Below are 26,075 nucleotides of genomic sequence, written 5' to 3'. Positions count from 1 at the left end.
CCTGACGTCGAAGGCTAGGCGGGAGCGGTCCCGCAAGCGTCTCGAGCTGAGGCAGTCGGCCCCGCGCCGCTCCAGGTCCCGGTCCCGGTCCCACGGGAGGTCGAGGGACAGGTCGCGAGGTCGGAGTCATCGACGTTCCGGGAGTGGACACCGATCGTCTGGTTCCAAGTCCTCAGGTAAGAGGCATGAGAGGTCGGAGCGACACCATCGATCCTCCGACCCGCCCCGTCGCTCGCTCGATGCGACCGGGGACTCGGGCGACACCGCCCACGCGGCTCCGCGGGAGTCGCAAGCGTCGCCGCCTGCCCCACACCTTCGGGTCCCTGGGCACGGCGCGTCGCAGGAGGAGGTCGAGAGGTACCTCATGGCCATGAGGGCCCTCCCTCCTCAGTCGGTTCCCGTGGCGCCTTCGGGCCGATCGGCTCCGTCTGGAGGTCCTTCCAGGTCGGGCGCTTCGGCCCCGACGACGTCGGGTACTTCGGGCCCGGCGCCGCTGGCGACTTCGGTCCCGGCGCCGCACGACCTCGCTGGATCCGGCTCCGGATCCGGGACCTCGCCGGTCGACCCTACGACCTCGCCGGCGCCGTCCCTTCAGGTGTCGTCCCCGGCAGCCGATGTGGTTGCCGCCCCCAATGTTTCCTACGGTCCTCCTCAGGAGTCGGAGGGGCGCCGCTGGGCGCCGATTCCGTCGGCCTTCGGAGAGTTCTATCTCCACGAGGAGGCCCTGGCTGTTAATCCTGGTCTCCAGGAGCCGGGTGACGAGGAGCAATGGGAGGGGTCCGAGGACCCTCTGGCACGAGATTGCCAGTCACATCAGGACTGGACATATGAGCTTGGGGAGGCCATTGGTATTGACACCTCGCCAGACACTGGATTTACGTCGCCCCCGACTGTGGCTTCGGAGGCGGGTTCTGCTTACAGTGTAGTGTTGACGAAGGCAGCTAAGGCCTTAAACCTTCAGCTCCCCGTCGCGGCCGTGAGGACTAATCTCCTCACTGAGGTCCTCAAACAGCAGTCCGGCTCCGCGGAGCCCCTCCTGCCGTTCAACGAGGCCTTGTGTGACGTTCTTCTGGGCACTTGGTCCAAGCCCGCCACAGGCCCCCCTGTGGACAGGAACGTGGCCAGACGCTACCGCCCGGCACCGGGCGACCCTTGCTTTTTGTCCACCCACCCCACCCCCGAGAGTCTGGTCATCCAGGCCTCCAACTCCCAGACCGCATTCCCGTCGGCCCCGCCCGACAGGGAATCCAAGAGATATGAGCAGTTCGGGAAGAAGGTCTTCTCGTCTGTGAGCCTAGGGCTACGGTCAGTGAACACCAACTGTCTCTTGGGCCGCTACACCCACACTCTGTGGGACACGGTTGCGGAGGTGCTGCCACAATGCCCTGAGGAGGTCAGGGCTAAACTCAGCCAAACCCTTGCGGACGGCCGAGATGCGGCACGTTTTTCTATCCGGTGTGGGCTGGATACCACGGACTCACTGGGCAGGGCGATGGCAACGACGGTGGCGGTTCGACGCCACGCCTGGTTGAGGTCCGCCAACTTCTCGGCCGATGTCCAGGCCACACTCCTGGACATGCCGTTTGATGGCCGTCGCCTCTTCGGCGACAAGGCAGACCATGCGCTGGAACGTTTCAAGGACTCCAGGGCCACGGCCAAGTCCTTGGGCCTTACGGCCCCACGCCAGCAATCGGGTGCCTTTCGCTCCTTTCGTGGCCACGGAAGGGGCGCCCCGCCACGGACCGCCAGCCACACGCCGCAAAATGTCCAGCAGCGCGGTGGCGGACGTGGGAACCGCCGCGGCGGTGGTCGGGGTCAGCGGCGAGGCCAGTCCACACCTCCCTCAGCAGCCCCCGCCTCAAAACCTTCCTAGTCCGAGTTTTCAGGCCCATGTGACGCCTGTGGGAGGCAGGGTTCGCCATCACCTCTCCCACTGGCATACAGTCACTTCGGACAGGTGGGTGCTGCAAATTGTCCGAAGGGGTTTCTCCCTCCCCTTCGAGTCTTCCCCTCCATCCATGCCACCTCAATGCCACCGTGTGTCGGGGGATCACTTGCAACTTCTGCAAGGGGAAGTTTCGGCCCTCTTGGCCAAGAGGGCCATCGAGCGCGTTCCTGGGCCAGAAGTAGAACGTGGCTGTTACTCCCACTACTTTCTGGTACCCAAGAAGGGCAAAGGGGGCCTACGCCCTATCTTGGATCTGCGGAACGTCAACGGCTTCCTCCGGACGGAGAAGTTCAAGATGCTCACTTTGGCTCAGGTCCTGGCTGCCCTGGACCCAGGAGACTGGATGGTAGCGTTGGACTTGCAGGACGCCTATTTCCACATCCCCGTCCTGCCGGCCCACCGGCGTTACCTACGGTTCATGGTAGGCCAAGAGCACTTTCAGTTTACCGTGCTCCCCTTCGGCCTTGCCAGCGCCCCACGGGTGTTCACGAAGGTGATGGCGGTGGTCGCAGCCCATCTGCGCAGGCAGGGGGTATCAGTCTTCCCCTACCTCGACGACTGGTTGTTGAAGGCGGGCTCGCCCCAGACAGTCGTCAGCCACCTCCAGACTACGGCCGACCTCCTGCACTTGCTGGGGTTCTCCATCAATGTGCCGAAGTCACACCTGTGTCCCTCTCAAAAGCTCCTCTTCATCGGAGCGGTTCTCGACTCGGCGCAGTTTCGGGTTTACCCACCCGAACAGCGGGTTCGGGATATTCAGCCTCTGATTCCTGTCTTCAGGCCGTTATCCCGGGTCTCGGTCAGGTTGACGCTGCGGCTTCTGGGGCTGATGGCCTCCTGCATCCTTCTGGTGCGTCACGCCAGGTGGCGGATGCGGGCTCTGCAGTGGGACCTGAAGTTTCAGTGGGCCCAGCATCAGGGCAACCTGTCCGATCATGTCCTGATCTCAGAGGGCACTGCGAAGCAACTGCAGTGGTGGCTCACGGACCGCGACTGGGTCAGTGGCAGACCCCTCTCCCTACCCCAGCCGGAGCACGTAGTTGTGACGGACGCGTCCCTCCAGGGCTTGGGAGGCCACATGGGAGAGGCGGAGATCAGAGGCCTCTGGTCTCCGGCGGAGTCCCGGCTCCACATCAACCTTCTGGAGCTGAGGGCGATTCGTCTTGCACTGAAGGCATTCCTCCCCTCTGTCAGGGGGAGCGTAGTGCAAGTGTTCCCCGACAACACCACCGCCATGTGGTACTGCAACAAACAGGGCGGTGTGGGGTCGTGGACCCTCTGCCAGGAGGCTCTGCGCCTCTGGCAGTGGCTGGAACATCAGGGCGTGTCCCTGGTGGTTCAACACCTGGCAGGCTCTCTGAATGCCAGGGCGGACGAACTCAGCCGCCGGTGCATGATGGATCACGAATGGCGTCTGAACTCTGACGTGGCGCAAGGTCTCTTTCGACAGTGGGGAGAGCCTTGGTTAGATCTATTCGCCACAGAAGAGAACGCGCAATGTCAGCAGTTCTGCGCGTTGGAATTTCCAAGGCGGCACTCGCTCGGAGACTCTTTTCGTCGCGAGTGGAGCTGCGGTCTGTTGTACGCCTTTCCGCCTATACCACTTCTGCCCAGAGTGCTGAAGAAGATCAGGCGCGACCGGGCCCAGGTTATCCTTGTGGCTCCGGACTGGGCACGAAGATACTGGTATCCCGAGCTACTCAGCATGTCAGTCGATCCCCCGATTCGTCTGCCTCTTCGGGAGGACCTTCTGTCGCAGCAGCAGGGGACGGTCCTGCACCCGAACCTGTCCAGTCTCCACCTACAAGCTTGGAGATTGAGCGGCGGCAGTTGAGGCCATTTGACTTGCCTCCCGAAGTCTGTGATATCATTCTGGCAGCCAGGCGTCCCTCCACAAAGTCGGTATACGCCTGCCGGTGGAACAGATTTGTGGCTTGGTGCACAGCAAAGGCTGTGGATCCTCTCTCTGCACCCCTTTCGGAAGTGCTGCTCTTTCTTCTTTCCCTTGCCCAGCAGGGCTCTGCTCTGGGCACTCTTAAAGGGTACCTTTCTGCTCTATCAGCCTTCTTGAGGCTACCAGATCAGTCTTCTTTATTCAAGTCCCCTATTGTAAGTAGATTTCTGAAGGGCATCACGCACATGTTCCCTCCTGTTCCCTTCGTGATGCCCCAGTGGGACTTGAATCTTGTTCTCACCTATCTGATGTGTGCTCCCTTTGAGCCACTTCATAACTGCCCTCTTCGTCTCCTTACTCTAAAGACGGCCTTCCTGGTTGCCATCACCTCTGCCAGGAGGGTGAGTGAGCTCCAGGCTCTTTCTTCTTCTCCACCTTTCCTGTCTGTTCATCCTGATAAGGTGGTGTTGCGTACACGACCTTCCTTTCTGCCCAAGGTTGTCACGGCCTTCCACATCGGGCAGTCCATCACTTTGCCCACCTTCTTTCCGCCTCCGCATCCCTCGAAAGAGGAGGAGAGGCTCCACCGTCTGGATCCAAAACGTGCGCTCTCCTACTACCTAGACCGCACTCGCCAATTCCGGGTGGATGACCAACTCTTCGTTGGTTACGTGGGCGCGAAGAAGGGGAAGGCTGTACACAAGAGGACCATCTCTAGGTGGATCATCTTGTGCATCCAAGCATGCTACTCCATGGCGAGGAAGGAGCCCCCGGCTGGATTGCGGGCTCACTCCACTCGGGCCACGGCAACGACAACTGCCCTGGGCCGCGGTGTCCCCCTGCAGGACATCTGTCAGGCAGCCACGTGGGCCTCGCTGCACACGTTCGCAAGACACTACTGCCTGGACAGTCAAGTCCGGAGGGATGGCTTCTTTGGCCGTTCCGTCCTCCAGGACTTTCTGGTGTGATATTGGTTCGCAGACCCACCACCGGGGTTGGTATTGCTGGGGTATCTATTCTAAGGTAAGGAATCTATCACTAACGTGTCTCTTTCAGATGCACAAGTTACTACTTGTGTAACGATATATCTGTAAGAGACATTAGTTAGTGATAGATTCCTTACCGCCCTCCCATCCTCCCCGTTCTGCGAACCGATATTTAGGGTTAAGGTCATCCCCTTTCAGGGCCCTAGTTTCATGGCACCAGTGTTAGTTCTATCATGGCTCTGCGTATCTGGCGCGGAAAAGCTGTGTTATCAGAACTGACGTCAGCGCGCATGGGTGCCGTCTATATACTCCGACGACGTCATCCCGGCGCTCACGACGCCGACGACGGACGCGGAGCCCCAGACGACGCCTACCAGCGCGCAGGGGTATTGCTACGCAAAAATTTCCGGATCCAGTCTGACGCCTGGGGATATTCTAAGGTAAGGAATCTATCACTAACTAATGTCTCTTACAGATATATCGTTACACAAGTAGTAACTTGTGCATCACAGAAACATGGAGCACCCCTTCTAGAGTCATAGATCGTGGTGTTCACTGGATGCAAACACTGGATAGGCCTTTAAAAAGTGGGATGCAGAACCGTTTTACCAGCCATAGCCATCCTAGCAGCCAACTTGTAGCGGCATATATATATATATATAATATGTGCGTGTTTGTAATTCTGTCAATAGTTTCACTTACGCTGAAGACCAATTGTCAACACCTACTTGATCTTATTTTAACCAACTGATAACAGCTCTCTTTCCTTTTCTGTATTTTTCGGTTGCCCCTCACTGCCAAAGGAATCTCACATCATGACTGACCCAAACATGATACCAGAAGGCAACAGTGCCTTCTCCATTTAATACCCTCCTAAGCTATCAAAAAATGCCTCGAAAACCTTAAAACACAACCTCCTCAGAAAAAACCTGGATACCCTATTCCTGGATCATTCCTACAACACCAAAAAAGGCATCATAATCAATAACCTCTTATTTTTCTCAAGAAAGATTGCCAAATGGCGATTTGGCCTTTCACCAGTTACTATCTATCCAAGACCATAACAATATTCCATATGGAACTAGGATTACAACGAATCTCACGCAGTACCTCTGTCAAGTCTATGCCAGAATGTTAGCAGCCGAAAATAAAAACACACATGCTTCTAACCTTTCTCTTGAAAGCCAGCAAGGACCACTGCTTGAAGAGGAGCCTCCCAGTTCCCTTAAGCGCTAACTCCCCCGATGTGGTAAACACAACTAAGGCAGGCAGCACCCCGGGGAAAAGGGAAGGGGACAAAATAAGAAAGAACACTGCCGGTATGGCACACGTCTTAGGTCCGGGCAGCAGGTCCTCTGATGTCCTCAGAAGCGGGAAGGAAAGCGTCTGCGCAGCTATGCAGGTCTAGACGGATGAATGCAAGGCTTCGTCAGGTATTCGGGAACGATTGACAAGTACCTTCCTATTTCATGGGAGGTGCTTATATGCGGGCAGCCATTTGCAATTTCCGAACCGCCCGGAACCAGGGTGTTCTGGGAGTCGTAGTGCGGCGGTACTTGAATGATGAGTAACGGTGTCCAGCCATGCAGGGAGGAGTCACGCCAGAAATCGCTGCAACCTCAGAGCCTCTTTGAATATAACGTCATACAAAAATGGCACTGTCCTTATTCACTCTTTTACTGGGGGGGGTTTGTCCAATAACGTGGCCGGGTAGGACAATATTCAATTAGAGAGAAAAGAGGGACCCGGTCACTCGTTTTTTTGGTTCTGCTGTCTTTTTTATTTGGAGCAGAATCATACACTAAGGTGTTTAATCCTTAGATGTATTTTTTTATTTTATGTTGATAAAAAAAGAAAAAAATTTGCAACAATTTTTACATAATTCTGACAGTTCGAAGAATTACTCACTGTCCTACACAAAGACACATGCATTTACAAGTGAATACAAACATACATTACTTTGAAAACCAAAAGATTAAACATTTATACAATTCTAAACGCAAGACATTCAACAGATAAATTGTTTTTTTGTGAAAGTACCCTGTCCACTTTTTACTATGTCAGGCCACTAAAGTGCACTTGTTATTCTATGTTTTGGCCTGATCGCGCAAAGGGCTAGTGTTGCAATGAACATTCAATTATGTCTAATTTTATAAGACAAAACCTTATGCGCAACAAAAACATTCGGAATTAAGACGAATGAGTGTTAATGAGCCTGTAAGCCGACGCGTTTCTGAGCCTGTCTCTCTACTTGTTCAGGCTCTTCTTCAGAGCTTCGGGGCTGGGTACCTATGTGAATATAAGTAAAGGGCATGATAAGTTTTGGACCCTCACTTATGATGTCACCAATTTAGTTAAGCATGCGTTGTTATTACCTTGTTTCTCAGTGTAACGTTTTTCTTAAACGTGTAACAGATTTCTTGGGGGACTCCTTGTATTCTGCAATGGAAACAGTGATGAAATATCTGTTTCCTAGAGATATTTTGTTACGCTATTTATTAACAATCATCGTGCGCTTCACTCACATGATTTCCAGGCAGAGCGTTTTCTATTAGGTTGTGGGTTTCGTTTTGTGCGGTTGAATGTCGCTAAGGCTGAAAAGTCAACAAACGTGTTTTTTTAGAAATGATCGATCTTTTAAAAGAAAGCGTAAGCTTCACAATATTCTTCAGGTTACTGATTATATCGGCACTTACTTCTTGAATTTCAGTTAGGCGCGGAGCGCCTGGCTTGTCAAGGTATGGGACGCCACCTCTTGTCTGTTAGATGTATTCGGCGCTGAAAAGTTTAAATGATGGTACATTTTAGTAGGACATGTGTGTAATTGTCCTATGTGTTTTGAAGTTTTTTTTAAAAAGAAAAGGTGAAACACCTACTTGCATGCTGTTTCTGGGCGTGCCGAACGCCAAGCCTTTGCTGCACGCGGCGTAACTTGCTTTCTTGTTTTTTCAGTAGATGCTGTTAGTGCTACAAACAATCAGCGGAACAAGAGTTTTAGGATTTGAGTTACCCTATCTTTGGTGAAGCGTTAGCTGGTTAAAGCGCATGAATTCATTTACCTGTAGAGTCATCGCTAGACCCTGCTGTCTGCTTCGAAGTTCCTCGAGTGAGTGAATGCTCAAGTCACGCAAGGGTTTAGGGCTTAAAACTTGTGACTTGGTGCTTCTGGGACTTGTAGTCCAGAACGTGCATAATGATTGTTTTACGGTGGTCTATGCTACCTACGAACCAGTTACTGGTTCTGGCATTCAGTATGTTCGTTCAATCCAGCACTCACGCAGTCATATTTCAGAATTAAATATGCTTCCCTTTTTGATAGTAGTGCTTCTACATTGCCCCCTCTTGCAGGGACTTTGATTTTCGATAACACTGACCATTTCAATTCTTTTTCCGTGTGACCAAGGTCAATGCAATGTTGTACCATTGGTGCGTTGAGAACTTTTTGTTTGATCCTGGATCTGTGTTGAGCCAATCTTTGTGAAACCTGTTGTGTAGTTTTTCCAATGTAAAGTTTGTCACATGGACAAATAATTACGTAAACGACATTTTTGCTCTTGCAGTTCGTGAATTCCACATGGGTCCATCTGATATTATGGTGTTCAAAAGTCGAGCCTTCAATGGTATTTGTACATGAGATACAATTACCACATTTATGGTGTCCTTTAACCGGGTCTAATTTCCTCAATGTGGGTAAATCACTTTTGGGTTGCTGGATGCTCAAATCCGCTCGAATTAGCTGTTGTCCAATGTTTTTGTTCTTTTTTAGAGCAAACAAAGGTTTTGGAAACGGTATGTCTAAGTTGGACAACAAATGCCAGTTTTTTAGTACTATGGCTTTAAATTTATTAGTTAGTGGGCCATATGTGGTGACACAAACTAGTTGTTCCAATGGTTTCTTTTCTTTTTTTGTTAACAACACTTCTCTGGGCGTGAACCATGCACGTTTAGTGGCATGTTTCAACATTTTTTTGGGATATCTGCGTTTGGACAATTGGTCCAAAAGTGTTTCTGCGTGTGTTGCGTAGTCTTCTTTCCTTGAACAATTACGTCAAATTCATAACAGTTGGCTGTAGGGTAGGTTTGCTTTCAAATTTTTAGGATGGAAGCTTTGATAGTGTAGAATTGTGTTTTTATCAGTTTGTTTGCGGTGTAGGGTGGTGACTAGCTCTCCTTCTTGGTGAAACACTTCTACATCTAAAAAAGTTAAGCGGGTGTTGCTGCTGTTCATGCTGAATTTTATGTCAGGGTGTCTGTTGTTCAGCCATTCATAAAATTCTTTTAATTGTCCCTCAGTTCCTCTCCACTGACACCAGATATCATCGATATAGCGATACCATCTGTGGATGTGTATGCTATATGGGTTTTGATGGTAGATGAAGCGTTCTTCATACAATGCCATGAAGAGCACCGCCATTTCTGGGGCATAAGGACACCCCATGGCGGTGCCCTTCACTTGCATGTAGAAAGTGTCCATGAATCTGAAGTAGTTGCGTTTGAGTGCCAAGCTTGCCAATTCTAGAATGAATTTGGTTGGAACTCTATGGGGTCAGGGCCGTGTTTCTAGAAAAAATTCAATGGCTTCTAATCCCTCCTCCTGGGGGATTTGTGTGTATAAAGAGTTGACGTCAAAAGTGACCATCAGCTCTTTCTTGTCATCAAATGGTGTAGTTTCTATTTTTATGATGAAATCAGTCGTGTCTTTTATGTATGATTTTACATCACACATGACTGGTTTTAGGAACACGTCGACATATTTAGCCAGCGGTTCCAGAAACGAATCACACCCGGAGACTATCGGTCTTCCGGGTGGATGTAGTAGGTTTTTGTGAACTTTTGGCAAAAAATAAATTACCGGAGTTCGAGGATTTCGCTTATTCAAGTAATCGAATTCTTTTGGACCCAAAATTCCATCATCTAATCCCTGTTTCAATTTTGTTTGAATTTCATTTTGGATTGTGAAGGTGGGATCCTCTGTTAGCTTCCTGTACCATTCTGTGTTACCAATTTGACTGTTTGCCTCATCAATATATTTTTCTTTTTGCCACAACAGTAAGGCTCCCCCCTTGTCGGCCGTCTTGACCACTATAGTTGTGTCAGTGCTGAGTTGTTTGATGGCTGACTGTTGTTCTTTTGTGATATTTCGTCTGAGGTAATTCTTCTGTTTGCCTAACTGCGTGAGTGATGACAGAACGACTTGTTCGAATGCCAAAACTTGTTTAGGTACCATTTGGGATGTAGGGGTAAAAGACGACTTATTTGATAAATTAGATGGTTCTGGAGTTCGATTGTTTTCTCTATCATGGAAGAAAGCCTTTAATCTTACTTTTCTGAAAAGGTCTTGTGCCTCTATTTTCAGGTTGACTATGTCTGTGTTAACACTGGGTACGAATTTAATCCCAAGCTCCAAGACTGACCGTTCATGAGTGGTTTGTATTTTGGGTGAGAGGTTAATTATAGATGACTCTTCTATTGTTTGTAATAGCTTTTGTTGCGGGTTCTCATATCCCATGTTTGTGGTGGGGGTTTGAACCCGACTCTGCCTCTCCCTTCACCTTTTTCTAAAAAAGAATTTTGACGTTTGGATGTTCCTTCTCTTGGATCTGATTCCCCTGAGGTCTCAGAGGATGAGCTTTCCGAAAATGTCAGAAAACGATTTTTTGATCTTCCCTGATACTGTGACAGGGCACGACGAGATTCTTGTTGGGTATAATAGTCTTCCCTTAAATAGGGGTATACTGTTTCTATATTGAACAATTTCAGGTCTTTCTCAAACTTATTAACTCTAAAGTTGATTGTGTTGTCTTTAAAAGTTTGACAACATCTATTTTCTCTAATAGGTCTTTTGCTTCCTGGCTACTGTGATTATCACTAATGGCCTTGGTCAAAGCGTCTATTTCCTCCTTTTCTTTTGCACAAATCCTTTGAGCTGTTTCAACAGTATGGACCATCAGGTCCCGACTGCATTTTGTGGCTATAAAGCTGAAACCTTTTTTATAAACTGGGTCGTCTGTGAAGACCACCGGTACGTTTTTCACTTGGAGTCCCCAAGGTATTGTTCCTGTTTTTAAATGTTGAAACAAAAAATGTCCATGCAATTCAGTGCGGACGTTTTTCTTGCTCAAGCGCATTAACTTGTCTGTTTCATTTTGTTGTTGAGCATTGGTGCTCAATTTTAGTGACGCGAAAGGTGAGGGTCCTGCAGTTAAGTTCTTGATGTATGCCTCTGTAAAGGACAGGGTTTCTTCTTCGGACATACCTAAACAGACTGAGGGGCAGTCTGTTGTCAAAATTAATTAGTGCTATTATTTATTTTGCACTTATTTGGGTGTTGTGACCCTCGCTGAGAGTTTACCGCTCATTAAACTCTTTTACTGGGGGGGTTTTGTCCAATAACGTGGCCGGGTAGGACAATATTCAATTAGAGAGAAAAGAGGGACCCGGTCACTCGTTTTTTTGGTTCTGCTGTCTTTTTTATTTGGAGCAGAATCATACACTAAGGTGTTTAATCCTTAGATGTATTTTTTTATTTTATGTTGATAAAAAAAGAAAAAAATTTGCAACAATTTTTACATAATTCTGACAGTCCGAAGAATTACTCACTGTCCTACACAAAGACACATGCATTTACAAGTGAATACAAACATACATTACTTTGAAAACCAAAAGATTAAACATTTATACAATTCAAAACGCAAGACATTCAACAGATAAATTGTTTTTTTGTGAAAGTACCCTGTCCACTTTTTACTATGTCAGGCCACTAAAGTGCACTTGTTATTCTATGTTTTGGCCTGATCGCGCAAAGGGCTAGTGTTGCAATGAACATTCAATTATGTCTAATTTTATAAGACAAAACCTTATGCGCAACAAAAACATTCGGAATTAAGACGAATGAGTGTTAATGAGCCTGTAAGCCGACGCGTTTCTGAGCCTGTCTCTCTACTTGTTCAGGCTCTTCTTCAGGGCTTCGGGGCTGGGTACCTATGTGAATATAAGTAAAGGGCATGATAAGTTTTGGACCCTCACTTATGATGTCACCAATTTAGTTAAGCATGCGTTGTTATTACCTTGTTTCTCAGTGTAACGTTTTTCTTAAACGTGTAACAGATTTCTTGGGGGACTCCTTGTATTCTGCAATGGAAACAGTGATGAAATATCTGTTTCCTAGAGATATTTTGTTACGCTATTTATTAACAATCATCGTGCGCTTCACTCACATGATTTCCAGGCAGAGCGTTTTCTATTAGGTTGTGGGTTTCGTTTTGTGCGGTTGACTGTCGCTAAGGCTGAAAAGTCAACAAACATGTTTTTTTTAGAAATGATCGATCTTTTAAAAGAAAGCGTAAGCTTCACAATGTTCTGCAGGTTACTGATTATATCGGCACTTACTTCTTGAATTTCAGTTAGGCGCGGAGCGCCTGGCTTGTCAAGGTATGGGACGCCACCTCTTGTCTGTTAGATGTATTCGGCGCTGAAAAGTTTAAATGATGGTACATTTTAGTAGGACATGTGTGTAATTGTCCTATGTGTTTTGAAGTTTTTAAAAAAAAGAAAAGGTGAAACACCTACTTGCACGCTGTTTCTGGCCGTGCCGAACGCCAAGCCTTTGCTGCACGCGGCGTAACTTGCTTTCTAGTTTTTTCAGTAGATGCTGTTAGTGCTACAAACAATCAGCGGAACAAGAGTTTTAGGATTTGAGTTACCCTATCTTTGGTGAAGCGTTAGCTGGTTAAAGCGCATGAATTCATTTACCTGTAGAGTCATCGCTAGACGCTGCTGTCTGCTTCGTGCACTGTCCTTATTCAAGCAGCTAATAAGGACCTAGAACTTTTCAACAAATACTTTACCACATTAAAAACATACACCTGCAGTACTTTCACTTCCAATCAGGTCCTCACTAACTCCGCCACCCCCCTTTACCGATCAGAAACCACCCTCCTCCCCGACTCATGAAGATAGAGGCACTACCAATGCCCCGGCCTATGCACACATTGCATTGACTCCTGCTGCTACACCACGCAGCTCCCTTCCTCAACCCCTTCCTTCTCCTTCACCTAGTTCCATGGAAAGAGACACTGCCAACTTTCCGTCCTTTTCACATACTGTACCGACAACTCCAGCGACCACAAGTAACACTGCTAGGGATCTTATCACTACCCCCGCCACTCCTTCCTTTCAGATAGAACATCGACCCCTATCACTATTAAGTGGGGATAGAAGCAACAACCACATCCCCTTTTCAGGTACTGCACAGACACCCTCTTCATCTTTAACACCATGTAGCACGTCTAGGGACCCTATTACTACCCCCATTGCCCATTCTGCTCTGGAGGAAAAGCGACCATATCCCTCAACTAGATTAGTTGAAAGAGGTATCAAATCTCTCTCCTCAGCACACAATACATTGCTATCCTCTTCTTTCTCTCGCAATACTTCTAGGGCCCTACCACTTCTACCCCCACCTCCCCTCCCTCACCGGAAAAACTTTATCATGGCATGTACTCACACTCAGTGAAAGAAAGATAAACAACTTGCCACTATTAGTTCACACCTCATTTCCTGCCTCTACTAGAACTACAGGGAGCAACAACTTTAGAACTACTCCCTTGACACCCCATTTCCTATCCTTCACACAGCATCAACAGATGGAACAAGTCTGTCTCAAGACCTCCTACTGCACATCTACAAACCTTCAAAACATTATCCTTGAAATCAAAACCATCCTACAACTTGCGGAAAAAGCGCTTACTAAACTTAATTATCTCCAAAACTCGATAAAGACAGCTGACATCGTGACAAACACTATCCCCCTGCCTCTAGATAATCGATACTGGCACATGCGCAATCTCTCTAACTCCATTACGACCAGGAAATGCAATCTCTGTACGGCTGTACAAGTCTCCTTCCGACCATATCTTAGACAAAGAGGAATATGCTATCCACCTAGTCTCCAACCCTTGCAGAGCCTCAAATCCTATCTATAGAGGAATAAACAGGAATAGTCTTCATTCTATAACACCAATTCAAGATAACCAGGAGCCTAACCCAAAGATTCCCTCAAACCAGATTTCCTGCCTTCTACTAAATTGCCGATCAGCCCCTAAACATGCTTCTGTTATTGCTTACCTCATTCTTAGCATGAATGTGGACATAATTATACTCACTGAAATATGGCTCAAGGAATCTTCCTCTCCATGCCTTGACCTCCTGATCCCCCCAGACTTCAACATCATTAGACTAGACCAACCTCACAAAATAGGAGGAGACTTAGCCTGCATACATCGTTCTGACCTCACCATCTCAAAATTTCACTGGGAACCCCTGGACTTCTGTGAATACCTGGGGATCTCTGTGAACTCATCTAGCAACCACCACCTAAAATTACATATATTCTACCACCATAACGTTCACAGAACAACTTATGGAAATCATCACAACAATCTCGTCCCTGCACTCTAATGACATCTTCCTGGGTGATTTCAATCTCCACTGGGAGAACAAACTGGATAAGCAGGTCTGCACCCTTAAAACCTTCCTTGATGACCACTCCCTGGTCCAAGTCATTTCAGAGCTCACTCACTCTAAAGGTGCCACAGTAGACTGGCTCATCTCCAAACTAAATACTATTGATTCGATCTCCATTACCCCTTGTGACTGGTCAGACCATCATATCACCTTCCAAATCCTCTCTTGTAACAAGAAAATCCTCCCATAACAAATTAAACCTAAACAATGGATAAGAGACACTAAGAACATCAACTGGATCAAGCTAGCCTCCCAATGTGAGAAGGCTCTTATCCCCCCAACAACATAGGAGACGTCACTGCCCTTACTGATCACTATAACTCCACGATGTCCAAAATGTTCGACCAAGCCGCACCGCCAAAACCCAAAAGAGTACCTGACAAGGACAAAAAACCTGTGGTTCAGCGAAACCCTGGATGAGGAGAGACGCAAACTCAGATCAACTGAACGGAAATGGAGGCTTCACCCCTCCCCCACCCAGTTGAAACTACTCCGTAAAGCAAGAAAATCATACAGTAAAAGTATTCTAAGATCAAAAAAAGACTTATTCAAATCAGTACTAGAGAATGCTGAAAATAGACCTAAAAAACTCTTTGAAATTCTGAATCAACAATCTAACAAACTGGCCAAATCTTCACTCTTAACATCAACCTCACAACTAAGTAGTGAATAGTTTTCCTCTTTTTTCACAGCAAAAACAAATTCCTTTTAACTTGAACTCAATATGGCTGCGACAAACTTAGCCACCCCTAAGCTCAGTCTAGCTACTAATTTGATTCTAAATAACCGGTCTTTGCCTAAAAACAATGCTCACTGGTTCAACTTCAAATGTTATGATATCGATAATACCACCAAAATTCTAACAGCTACTAAACTCAACAACCACTTCAAAAACCCTGTCCCAGCAAAGTGCCTACCCCACATGTATCATATCATAGCACCTCTCTGAACCAAGATCATAAATATCTCGCTCTCACAAGGTCCCATCCTGGACTGCCTAAAATCTAGTCAAGTTACTCCTATCCTAAAAAAAACGACACCTAGCAGCGCCGACCCCAACAACTTCCGACTAATAACCAACATCCCTATGCTAGCAAAGGTCTTGGAAAAATGTGTTCAACAACAACTGAACTTACACATCACAAAATTCAATTTATTGAACATAAACCAATCGGGCGTCAGACCTGGCCATTGCACTGAAACAGCCATCCTACATATAGTAGACGAAGCCCTCTCAGCTCTTGATCGTAATGAGACATGCCTGATAGTCTTGCTTGACCTCATCAGCCTTTGATATGGTCAACCACGACAAACTGCTAAGAAGACTAGAAGACAGGATGGGCTTCTCTGGCACAGTCCTATGGTTCAAATCCTTTCTGGAAAACAGAACACAATCATTCATGACCAACAAGATCCTCTCTCTATCCTCACCTAACTTACTAGGAGTACCTCAAGGTTTTACCCTGTCTTCCACTCTTTTCAATTTATATGTTTAACCACTCACTGATCTTCTACAGCAGGCAAACATCTAGGCGGACAACACCCAACTTTACATCAAAATCACCTCCATAGAAGAGATAAAGTTAATGAATCTAGCTCTAAAAAAAAACGTACAATGGCTAACGACCAACTTCCTCAAGTTAAATTCCCCAAAAACTGAATTTCTCTTAATCTCCCCCCCCCCCCTCCCCCCTCCACTAACTCTCAAGAAATAAAGGAATGGACCAAAATGATCACCGCCCTGAATTGCACCCAACGCTGGTGGACTCCACAATATTACTGGGGGTCACACTGGATAAGAATCTTAACATGCAAGCTCACATTAACTTGATGGCTAAAAATTCTTGTTTTCATCTCAACTATCTAAGAAAAATGAAGCCTTTTATCGAGATCCCTGACCTCCAAATTGCTATTCAGGCCTTAGTCATCTCAAGGTTGGAATACGGTTGCTCCACCCTCTCCGGGCTTCCCAAAACCTCTACTGCACCTCTAAAAGCATGTCTCAACGCCGCAGCTAGACTCATTACAGGATCAAGGAAATTCGACCACATATCGCCACACCTGAAGGCACTCAACTGGCTACCTTATGAAGCCTGTATTCACTTAAAGGTGGCTTGTATTACCCATAAGGCGTTACACCATAACACCCCGCAGTTTTTAGCCCAAAAACGTACCCTTTCTGGAGGAAACAGACATTCCAGGAGCACTGATAACATACTCCTGAAAACTGCAAGGTTCAATAAGACAAAAACTTCCAACAGAGCATTTTCTGGAGCGGCGCCAAGAATCTGGAACTCGCTTTTGCCAATTATCAGAAAAATCACCTCAAAGTTCCTCTTCAAAAAAGAAGCAAAAGCATTCATGATGAGCAAACTCTTGCCTTAAAATCCGCACAAATACCAAGCCAGCTGCTACATTTATCTTGAAGATAATGACTTTTTAAGTCTGATTTTCTTTTTTGTATTTTCTTTGTGTGCATTTTACAGTTGTTTTTATTAGAATGAAAAGCAACATCAGTCACATATAAATCAACAATCATTACATATTCAGACATATGTTGTCTATAGAGTTTACCATTCAAAAGTTCAGTTTCACTCAGCCATCTGTATCTCTCCTGTTCCATCGGCATTCTGTCATTTCCATTTCTGTGGCAGGTGAGACGTACAAGTCACCCCTGTAAATGTTCCACTTTTCCCATTTCCTATCCCACTTCTTGGGGCAACCTCTAGATTTGAAAACCTCTTTTTCTGCGATCATACATTTGTCTAGGTCCCTTGCCCAGTTTCCCGATGATGGGATGTCAGCTGCTCTCCACTTCATAGCTATGTTCAGTTTTACCAATGTGTATCCCTGGGTGACCCACTGTTGTTCCACCTCGGTGAGAGCTGTTGCTTCCCATATGTTAAGGAGCCCTAATTGTGGTGTCAATGTGATGTCTTTCCCTAGTAATGTTTTCAGATATTTAATCATTTCTTACAGATGTCATGAGGTGCTCCACATCAACAACGTTTTTTTTTTTATCAGATCACTGTACAAAATGGAGCCTCTGTAAAATATGTTTAGACATCTCTTTTTTACTCTGTGTTTACTAATCCTTGCATTCTAGACAAAGAAAGGTAAATCATATGTTTCCAACACAACAGCCAAATAAAACCTCAAAACGTCTAACAATTCTTCCAAGTATCTTGAGGTGGGAGGGGAAAGAGTGTGCGCATCAAGGGGGAGAGGATTGCTAAACATGTTGTTTTTTTGGTTTTGGTCCAACTAAACCTTACGATTTCTCACTTTCCCACCAGGATTTGGTGAGGCTATGGGAGACAACTTGTGTGACGGTCCCATAATTTATTTATTCTGTACTATAGTCTAAAAATAGTAATCATTATGCCTAATGTATCAACTTAGTTACTATATTTTTTAGAGCATAAACTATTGTGCATATGCTTTCCTCTTCAGACTCACTTGTTACTGTAGCAGCTGTATGTGCTGGTTCAGGAAGCAGCGTCCTTCAAGGAGTGGATGCAGACCTTTACCTCACAGGTACAGTAGTTCCTTTATATTTTGCTGACATATTGTTCCCCGTGAAATAGCACAGATTGAATTGTTTCCCTTGTGAAAGAAATCTTCACCTCAGGCTCGGTTTTAAATTGTTTCTTGGAAAAAGAAAAACGATTAGTCCAAAATCCTCCGACTAGGGGATCCCTCATAAATTATCATTGGAGACCCGCTCTCAAGGCTCACACTAGTTTCTGGTATTGATTGCATGATTAAATTCTCACAATGAACACAAGCAGATGCCTAGCTGAGCACATCTGGTAAGTACAGCTGGTTTAGTAGCCTGGTGGACTAAACCATCCACTCTAGTTACGTGTGTTTGACGTCATGGTCACAGGTTGGAATCCTGGCAGATCTACCTTTCACAACTGCAACCAGCTTATTCTTTATTACTTGCAGGGACTCTTTCAGTGATTCTCCCTCGCCTGGGTCCAAATTATGTTGTGTCAATTTCCCTTTTGCCTCCCGTACTTTGGACTCTGATTATTTAATCTCCAAATAATAAGTCTTTTTCTTAAAAGAATCTAAGCTGCTGATTCTTTTTCTTAAAAGAAACTAAGGTGGTGATTCTACCTCTTAAGAACGCCTTAAAGGAGTGCCTTACCATGCCCACAGATGCAGAACCCAAATTTATCTGAAAAAAACTCCTGTTTCCACTCCTCTTAATGCTTCTTCATCTAACAGGAGTGCGCAATCCAACGTCCACCTCCGCTGTTCAACCATAGTATCTAATTTAAGATCGAGACAAATTGCAGAATGATCTGAGAAATGGGCCCCTACGTTCTGAATATCTTGAACCTGCTCCCTTAATTTATGATATAGTAAATTCTCGACTAATTACCATATTTTTTGTTACTGTAGGTATACTCTCGTGTTTGTCCTACCCTCTGTCTCCATACATCGCATAGCCTCAATTGATTCATCATAGTTTTTATAAATGAAAGCATTTTCATACAACCCTCACTTTAGAGTTTTTGCTGACCACGTTAAAATCACCCCCCAAAATGATAGGGTCCTGGAAATGGAATAACCTCAAAAACATTTCCTTTAAGGGTTCTGTGTCGTCAACATTGGGATCATAGTAACCTGCCAAGGTATATACTTTATCATAAATTAGCAACTTCCCCTTGGCCTATCTCCCTGCCTCATCCACAACACTCTCTTTAATTGCCACCCTCAGATGCTTCTTGATCAATATTGCTACACCATTTGTTCTAATACTGTGACTGGTGCTGGTCATTTGTTATACCCTTTTTCTAGATTTAAAAAGGTCTATACACTCTGATTCAGTCAGATGTGTCTCCTGCAAGATTTGTGATTTTGTTTTCTCCCACATGCTCCCCACCCAGTGCCCTCACCTCAAACCCAATCCCCACCTTAACCCCCCCCCCCCCCCCCACCCACCCCCATCTTGGAGAACCCTCCCTGATGCCCTAAAGCCTATGGTAACACTTCCCCCAATTGCTCTTATAACTATTTTGAAGAAGAAACAAATGTAAAAAACATAAGCTGGAGAGCGCCTACCATCCCAAATCAATTTCTGTCAAGCATCAGAATCTCAGTGAAAAGACAACCAGAATGCCTTGAGGGCTAAAAGGAGAGCCTTAACTCATCCATATTCACCCTTCTCTTACTTTCAATTCCCCCCATTTATATCCGCTATCAAATCATCCGCCTCCTTGATTTCTCTAAAATTGTGCATCTTATTATTATTTATAATTCTGAGAGTTGCATGGAATTCTAGCTGGACTGTGGCCCCCAATTTCCTCAATGGCTCTATTCTCTTCTCTAATTCCCGCTGCCTGTTAAGGGCGATTCGGGACACATCTGATCTAATCTCAAACACTACCCCATCTACACTAAACGTTTTTTGCTTCAATGCACTCAACAAAATGTGCTCCTTGATAATGTAGGCAAATAAACTTACCAAACTCCTACTTGGTTTACTTCTGTAGGGGATTTTCCTGAAAGGGTCCCTATGCACTCTCTCAATAACCTTAAAGATATTGGGGTGAGGATGTAGCCTTACGGCTAGAGCTGTTGACCTCGAAGCTGGATAACCGGGTTCGAGTCTCAACAACTACGCTCAACATGCTGTGGTTCTGGGCAAATCACGTAATCTCCCTGTGCCTATCAAAAATGAATGTGTCCTCATGTAACGAAACTGGTGCTCATGTAAAGCGCTCTGATACCTGATGTCTCGGGTCTAGTTCCTCTATCAGAATCCCCTCCTAACACAGCTCCAGATTCAGTTTATCCAGCGGTGAGACAAAAAAAAGTTTAACCACGTAACACTCCAACAAAGCACGGTTCTTGTGGCCAGACATAGCCTGGACGGAGGCGTCCCACAAGTGGCACACTGAAAGTAAAAAAAAAAAAAAAAAGGAATGCAACGTCCCGCGAGTGAGACGAGACGGTGAATAGAAACGAGTAGTGTGTGCGCGCCACAGCGAGACATTTGGTTTGAATTATTGTGCACGCGTCTTGGCACGATAATTCAAACCAGGTGGTGCCTGTGTGGGTAACCGCACGCAATAGGCCGTGGACGGAGCAAAGGCGGGACATGTGCCCGCCTTTGCACAATTGCGTGCTGTCTTCGTTAAAAAGACGCACGCAAAGGCCAATAGCCTGGGACAAAACCAAAAGCACATGTACGAGTGTGTGCAAGCGTGTGGTGAGATTTCTATAGCCCTTACATAAAGTCTCGCAGAGCAGCGCATGCCCGCTGCTCTAGGCCCGACCTAAAAAGGGGGTGAGGGCAGAACAAGGGGGTGAACAAAGGCGAAAAGGCAGCTTCCTCTACCCAATCTATAAGTTTTGCGTTTGCATACTGCACGGTGTTCAGTTCACGCATCTGGGGCTTAGTGCTCCCACTGATTTTTGGCCGGCTTTTTCTCCCCCTACTGCCGCATTCTTGGTTTTGCAGGAACAATTACTCACCTATGTTTGATCATATGCAAGGATACTGCTGGTTCTGTCATTATAAGGACTTAATTGTACAAGTCTCCATAGGAGAAGCTGACATTTGTGGACCAGGAATTGTGATTATTTCAAGATTATAATAAACAGTAACATGATCCACTATATTAATTGTGGACTTTTGATTACATACTTTATATTACTATTTTAGCCAATTCCCTCTCTGTGCCATTTCCTAGTTTCATTGTGGAGAAGCGTGGCTCAGTGGTTAGAGGCGGCAGACCCGGAAGCTGAGATCGGCCGTGGAACAGGGTTCGATTCCCCGCCTCGGCGGGTCTCGGGCTCAAAATTCCACGGAGTCGACAATTCTCGCTCCGGTGCCTACTCAACTCACGGGGTCACACTCTGCGACTCTGGGCAATAGCTTGCTTAATCTCCACTACGGCCCCTCGCGGTGGGATGCCTGGCTTTCACCTTGTGAATACCTGGCCGGGGTATCTCACAGGGGAATACCAGGATGGGTTCCCTAAGCAAGCGCCTTGAGACCCCTGGGTTAAAGTGTTGCGCTATATAAATCGTAACACATTTACATTTACATTGTGTGTGGCACCCACTGCCCTCTTCTTGATAGCAAAGGTGCTGTCTGGTATAGCACTGTGATATATTCTCTTCTGCATCATTATAATCCCTATATATTTTTTTTACTATAGCCTGAATATCAGTAGGAATGTGTGGGTAACTATAACCACTGCTACCAATTTCAAAGGGGCCTGACTCCTATGTGCATGTTATTTCCTGTTTTTTAATGGGAGTATTTGCCTGATTGTAGACAGTATCATTGATGAAATAGCCACTGCTGAGTTTACTTTATGGAGGTTAGGAAGATTTGAAGGAGTACAGGTTTAAATCAGATGCCAATCAGTTTTGAGGTGCCACAGTAAGTCTGGAAATGAGTAGATCAGGGGCGTATTGCAGAATGTGCCCCGGGGGCGCAATGGGTGTTTACGCCTGCTTTGCGCGCCACGGGGTACTTTAGTATTATAGAAGGGGGTGCAGACACTTGTGCATCCCCTTCTGTAATACCAATAGTGCTGGTGAACTTAAAGCGCCAGCGCTACCTTCAGAGGGTGTTACAGACGCGGGCAAAAAGTCAACGAAGCCCCCAGGAGGCGCACTGACAGTGCGCCATTTAAAAGGTGGCACATTGTCAGTGCGCCCCCTGAAAGTAGCCCTCTGCATGGGGTTAAGGGGGTTCCATGGACCCCAGACACCTCCTTGCAGGCGGGTGCAGTCACTGACTGCACCCGCCTGCAAGGGGATCTCTAATCTTCGAAAGTGCAGGCGGGTGCCGCCTGCACTGTGAAAACACGGAGCAAAGGCTCTGTGTTTTCTTCAGCGCAAGGTTGCGGGTGCCCTGGAGGCAGCGCATACAGCTTAATAGGGTGCATTATCATTGTGTGCACCCGGGGCACTTTTTGAAAGGTACGCTGGGCGCAAACAATGATAATGTATAACATGGCCCCAGGTACTCTTGGTAGTCCTGTTCCTGTGCTGCTACTTTTTTTTGGAATTGTAGCTCTCAAGAGCAGTCGGTGAGTTATATGCTTGATCCTGATATTGTGTATGGCTCGAAAGTCACAGGTTTGAATCCTTGGTGGTCCAAAATCAACCCTTCATCCATTTAAGGTTGGTAAATTGAAGCCAAATAAGTTGGATAACAGTAACATATGTTATTAGGAGCTCTATAGAAATGCAAGACATTTGTGGCAAGTCCACCATTAAAACAAGCATTTGCAATGCATCGGTCTCGCCTTTGGGATCTTATATGTATTTAGCTATGCAGCGCATTAGCCTGGGTACTGAAACATCTACTGTTCTTTAACATGGAGGGAACGTAAGCACCAAACTGCGTGACACGCCAGGTATAGGAACACATGGAGAGAAATATTGCCTTTCAGTGGGAAATAGTATAGTCCAAAGCTCAGTTTTTAATATAAAATCAGGGCCTTTGTGGTCATATCACTGAAAATACAAGACTTAAAAAAATTATTATTGTCTACGGGTACTTGTGGAAGACAATTTCTATGGACTGGAATCTAGAGCATGCTACAGTGATTATGGTATTTTACTGACATCTGCTGGTCGCTTTCTATCAAGACAGTTAAATAGAGGCAGTTGAACAAGCAGAAAGTACTTCTGGTATTTTACTGACCTATACTGGTCGTTTTCTATCAAGACAGTTAAATAGAGGCAGTTGAACCGAAAAAAAGTCCCTAAGCGGAAGCAGACACGTCCTAGGGCTGATCTCCTGAACCCACAAAGTACATACACATATAAGTATATACTAAAGCATAAACAAGAGGTCTCCAATGCTCAAACTAAAAAAGGTTACTGGTATTATGAATGGGGAGGCTCAAAAAAGCAAAGTTACTCATTCGCTGAAGCCTCAAGCTTTACCCACTCAACAGGCAGAATGCTCACTCTGGTAACTTGTTACTATATATTCCAAATTCATAACTTCTGTAGTTTACTTTTGTAATGTTAATGATGCTAAGGGCTCAGACGTGGCAATGGAGTTGACCTATAATTAAAAAAATACTGGAGATACATGAATAAATCTTTACTTCCATTTCATACCCTTGCTTACCCACTAACCCCATTTCTACTTTAAAACCACTTGGGTAGCTTTCTTCTGTGCTTCTACTCTTTACTTCCAACTCCTCCGGTGTCCTTTCTGTACCCTTCCGCCACATCTTTTCTTCCACCCACCCTCTACCTTCACGCCATGGTCTTTAAGCGCCATGAAGTAATTGAAATGCAACCTTTAAATCCAATACTAAATGTAAATGTAATGTAAATGTAAATGTAGTGTATTTTATATAGCGCACTTCTACCCGGAGGCCTCGTAGCGCTGTATTCATACCGCTGTGGAACCCATCCTGGCTTTCCTGTGAAATGTCCACTCCTGGGCACCCCCAAGGTGAAGCCAGGCATCCACAGCGCTGCTGGGGCCGTTGTGGAGATTAAGCAAGCTATTGCCCAGAGTCACAGAGTGGGACCCATGATTAGACTAGGCACCGAGGCGAGAATTATCAGGTCCGGGGAAATTGAGTCCAAGAGCCGCCGAGGCGGGAATTGAACCCTTGTCCCGGGCCAGACCTCTGCATCAGGGTCTGCCGCTCTAACCATTGAGCCACGCTTCTCCACTCCATACTGAAAATGAAGGTCTATAGGTGCTTGTAAACACCAAACTAAAGAAACCCGGCCTTCTCCTAGTTAACAGGATCTAAGATCTCCAGAATTCCATGTTCAAACACATCGTACTGAATGGGTTATTCTCATGTTCTCCTTTAAAATCCATTCTTTTCAATGAATTTCAATTGGGATTATGAAAATGACCTTTTTTAATAATTGTTATGTTTGTTATATGGGATCTTCATGTCAAATATTGGTTGGATTATTAAATACTGCCTCTTAACAACTTTAATTCTGTGCAGGTGAGATGTCACATCACGAGGTGTTGGATGCCGTGGCCAGGGGAACAAGTGTGGTCTTATGCGAGCACAGCAATACAGAGCGTGGGTTCTTGTTGGAATTGAAGGACACCCTAGCTGCACGCCTGGAAAACAAAGTGCAAGTGGTGGTGTCCAAAAAGGATCGGGATCCCCTAGAAGTAGTGTGAAACGCACCTGATGCAGTGGAGAAAATTACAAAAAAAATAGTGCTCCTTGGAAGACACTTGAACTGGGGAGGTTAAAGCTATCACAGGGCGAACGTGGTTGGTGTGTAATGGCTAAGTGGTAAAATTGTCACAGTTTGATCTTACACATCACATTGTACAGAACGTGCAAACAGTCTTTCTCATCCGACGAATGATTTCAGAACTCCAGTTGACATCATCAAACAAAGGAACATCATTGAATACCTATTGTTGTGATTGCCTGAGATGCAGGACTGGGTAAAGAGAACTGTTTTTCGCTACGCTGGATGGCCCCTTTAAAGTTCCGGCCTTGTTCACATCAGTAACAAATCATTGGAATACCTTGAGATGGTTGTCGAAGCTGTATGTATATCTATCAACCTATTAGTTACAGGTATATAACCTAAATCTGATGTTTGTGGGCTTCTTTTTCCATGTTATTGGAAACTTTCTCAATAGGTCTAAACTTAACAATGCTGTAAAGATCTTGGAATAAAATAATTGTGTTTCTCCTGATACCGCCAGTTTCATCTGTTTTATTTGTTTTTCTTGCTTGTGTGTGTTTTTGCTTGTAATGACAAAAGTTGTAAGCCTAGCCCAGTACTTTGGTTTAATATACAGCACAATTCTCCTCAGGTCTAGTCTCTGTGTGCTTCGTTGCCCTTCGTGGTTCAGTCTGTATTCCTGCCCTGTTTTTATTTGTACCTGCACTCAATCTTTAATATGAGCTGGTAGTTTTCAATGGCACGTGTTTCTGGGGCATGTAAACTAGGTGGGGGGGGGGGGGCATTCAGAATGTCATAGAGGCTTCAACACCACATCCTCCCTACTCTTAATGTAAGACGGAATACTTACGGAGGTACTTAAAACCTATTCTTTACTTGAAAGAGTTGCTTATCTAACTCTTGCTATACTTTCTTTACAAGGACATGCTCCCCTCACCCACACCAGATGGTATGTTTCATTAATAGGTGCTACTTTGCCAGTACCAACTGGTGGACTCATCCAGTGCTCCTTTTGGGAGCAATTGTTACTGGATGTGTTGAGGGTCGGAAGTGAATCTTAAATAGGAATGGGATAAATTGTGTAATTTTGTTAATACTAGACCAATTGTTTGTGACAGTCTGGTCCAGGGAACCGTGAAGGTCCTCAAGGCCTCTTCAGGAGGTCCGCGGATGTTTTAAAAATTAAATAATATTAAAATTAGCAAATTAAAATTAATAAAGAACATACAAATAAAGGAGCAACATTGCAATTGTGAGACTTTCTCTGTATTTGATTGTGAATTAAACAAAACATTTCAATATTAGAGCATGTTTTGTGTATACTTGTTTTTAAATGTGTGTGCATTTTTTCGAGGCACAAATCATAGAAATTGTTTAGGCGAGGGGTCCCCAGCTTCCAATAATGACTCTGCGTGGCTCCCCTGGATTCCAGTAATGATTCAATGGGGTTAAGAACCACTGGTTTAAATATATATTTTACAAGTTTGACAGCAAAAAAAAGATAATGAGGTGAAGAGTGTTTGCTAGCACACCTCCCTTATTTTTG

General features: G+C 45.8%; 1 protein-coding gene across 2 annotated transcripts in view; it reads left to right on the top strand.

Annotated features, from left to right (window-relative positions):
* Positions 1-25,833, top strand: part of NIF3L1 (NGG1 interacting factor 3 like 1) — a 125,593-nt gene extending 99,760 nt beyond the window's left edge. For both annotated transcript variants that reach the window (XM_086931909.1, XM_086931910.1), the window contains exons 6-7: positions 17,807-17,890; positions 24,322-25,833. In XM_086931909.1, coding sequence (XP_086788035.1) covers positions 17,807-17,890; positions 24,322-24,506 — 269 coding nt within the window. In that variant the 3' untranslated portion in view covers positions 24,507-25,833. The remainder of the gene's footprint in view (positions 1-17,806; positions 17,891-24,321) is intronic.
* The last annotated feature ends 242 nt before the right edge of the window (positions 25,834-26,075 follow it).

This window comes from Lissotriton vulgaris, chromosome 7 (genome assembly GCF_964263255.1).
Source record: "Lissotriton vulgaris chromosome 7, aLisVul1.2, whole genome shotgun sequence".
NCBI classification, from domain to species: Eukaryota; Metazoa; Chordata; class Amphibia; order Caudata; family Salamandridae; genus Lissotriton; species Lissotriton vulgaris.
Note: the sequence above shows the minus strand (reverse complement) of the source record. Positions and strands in the feature narration are given on the sequence as shown.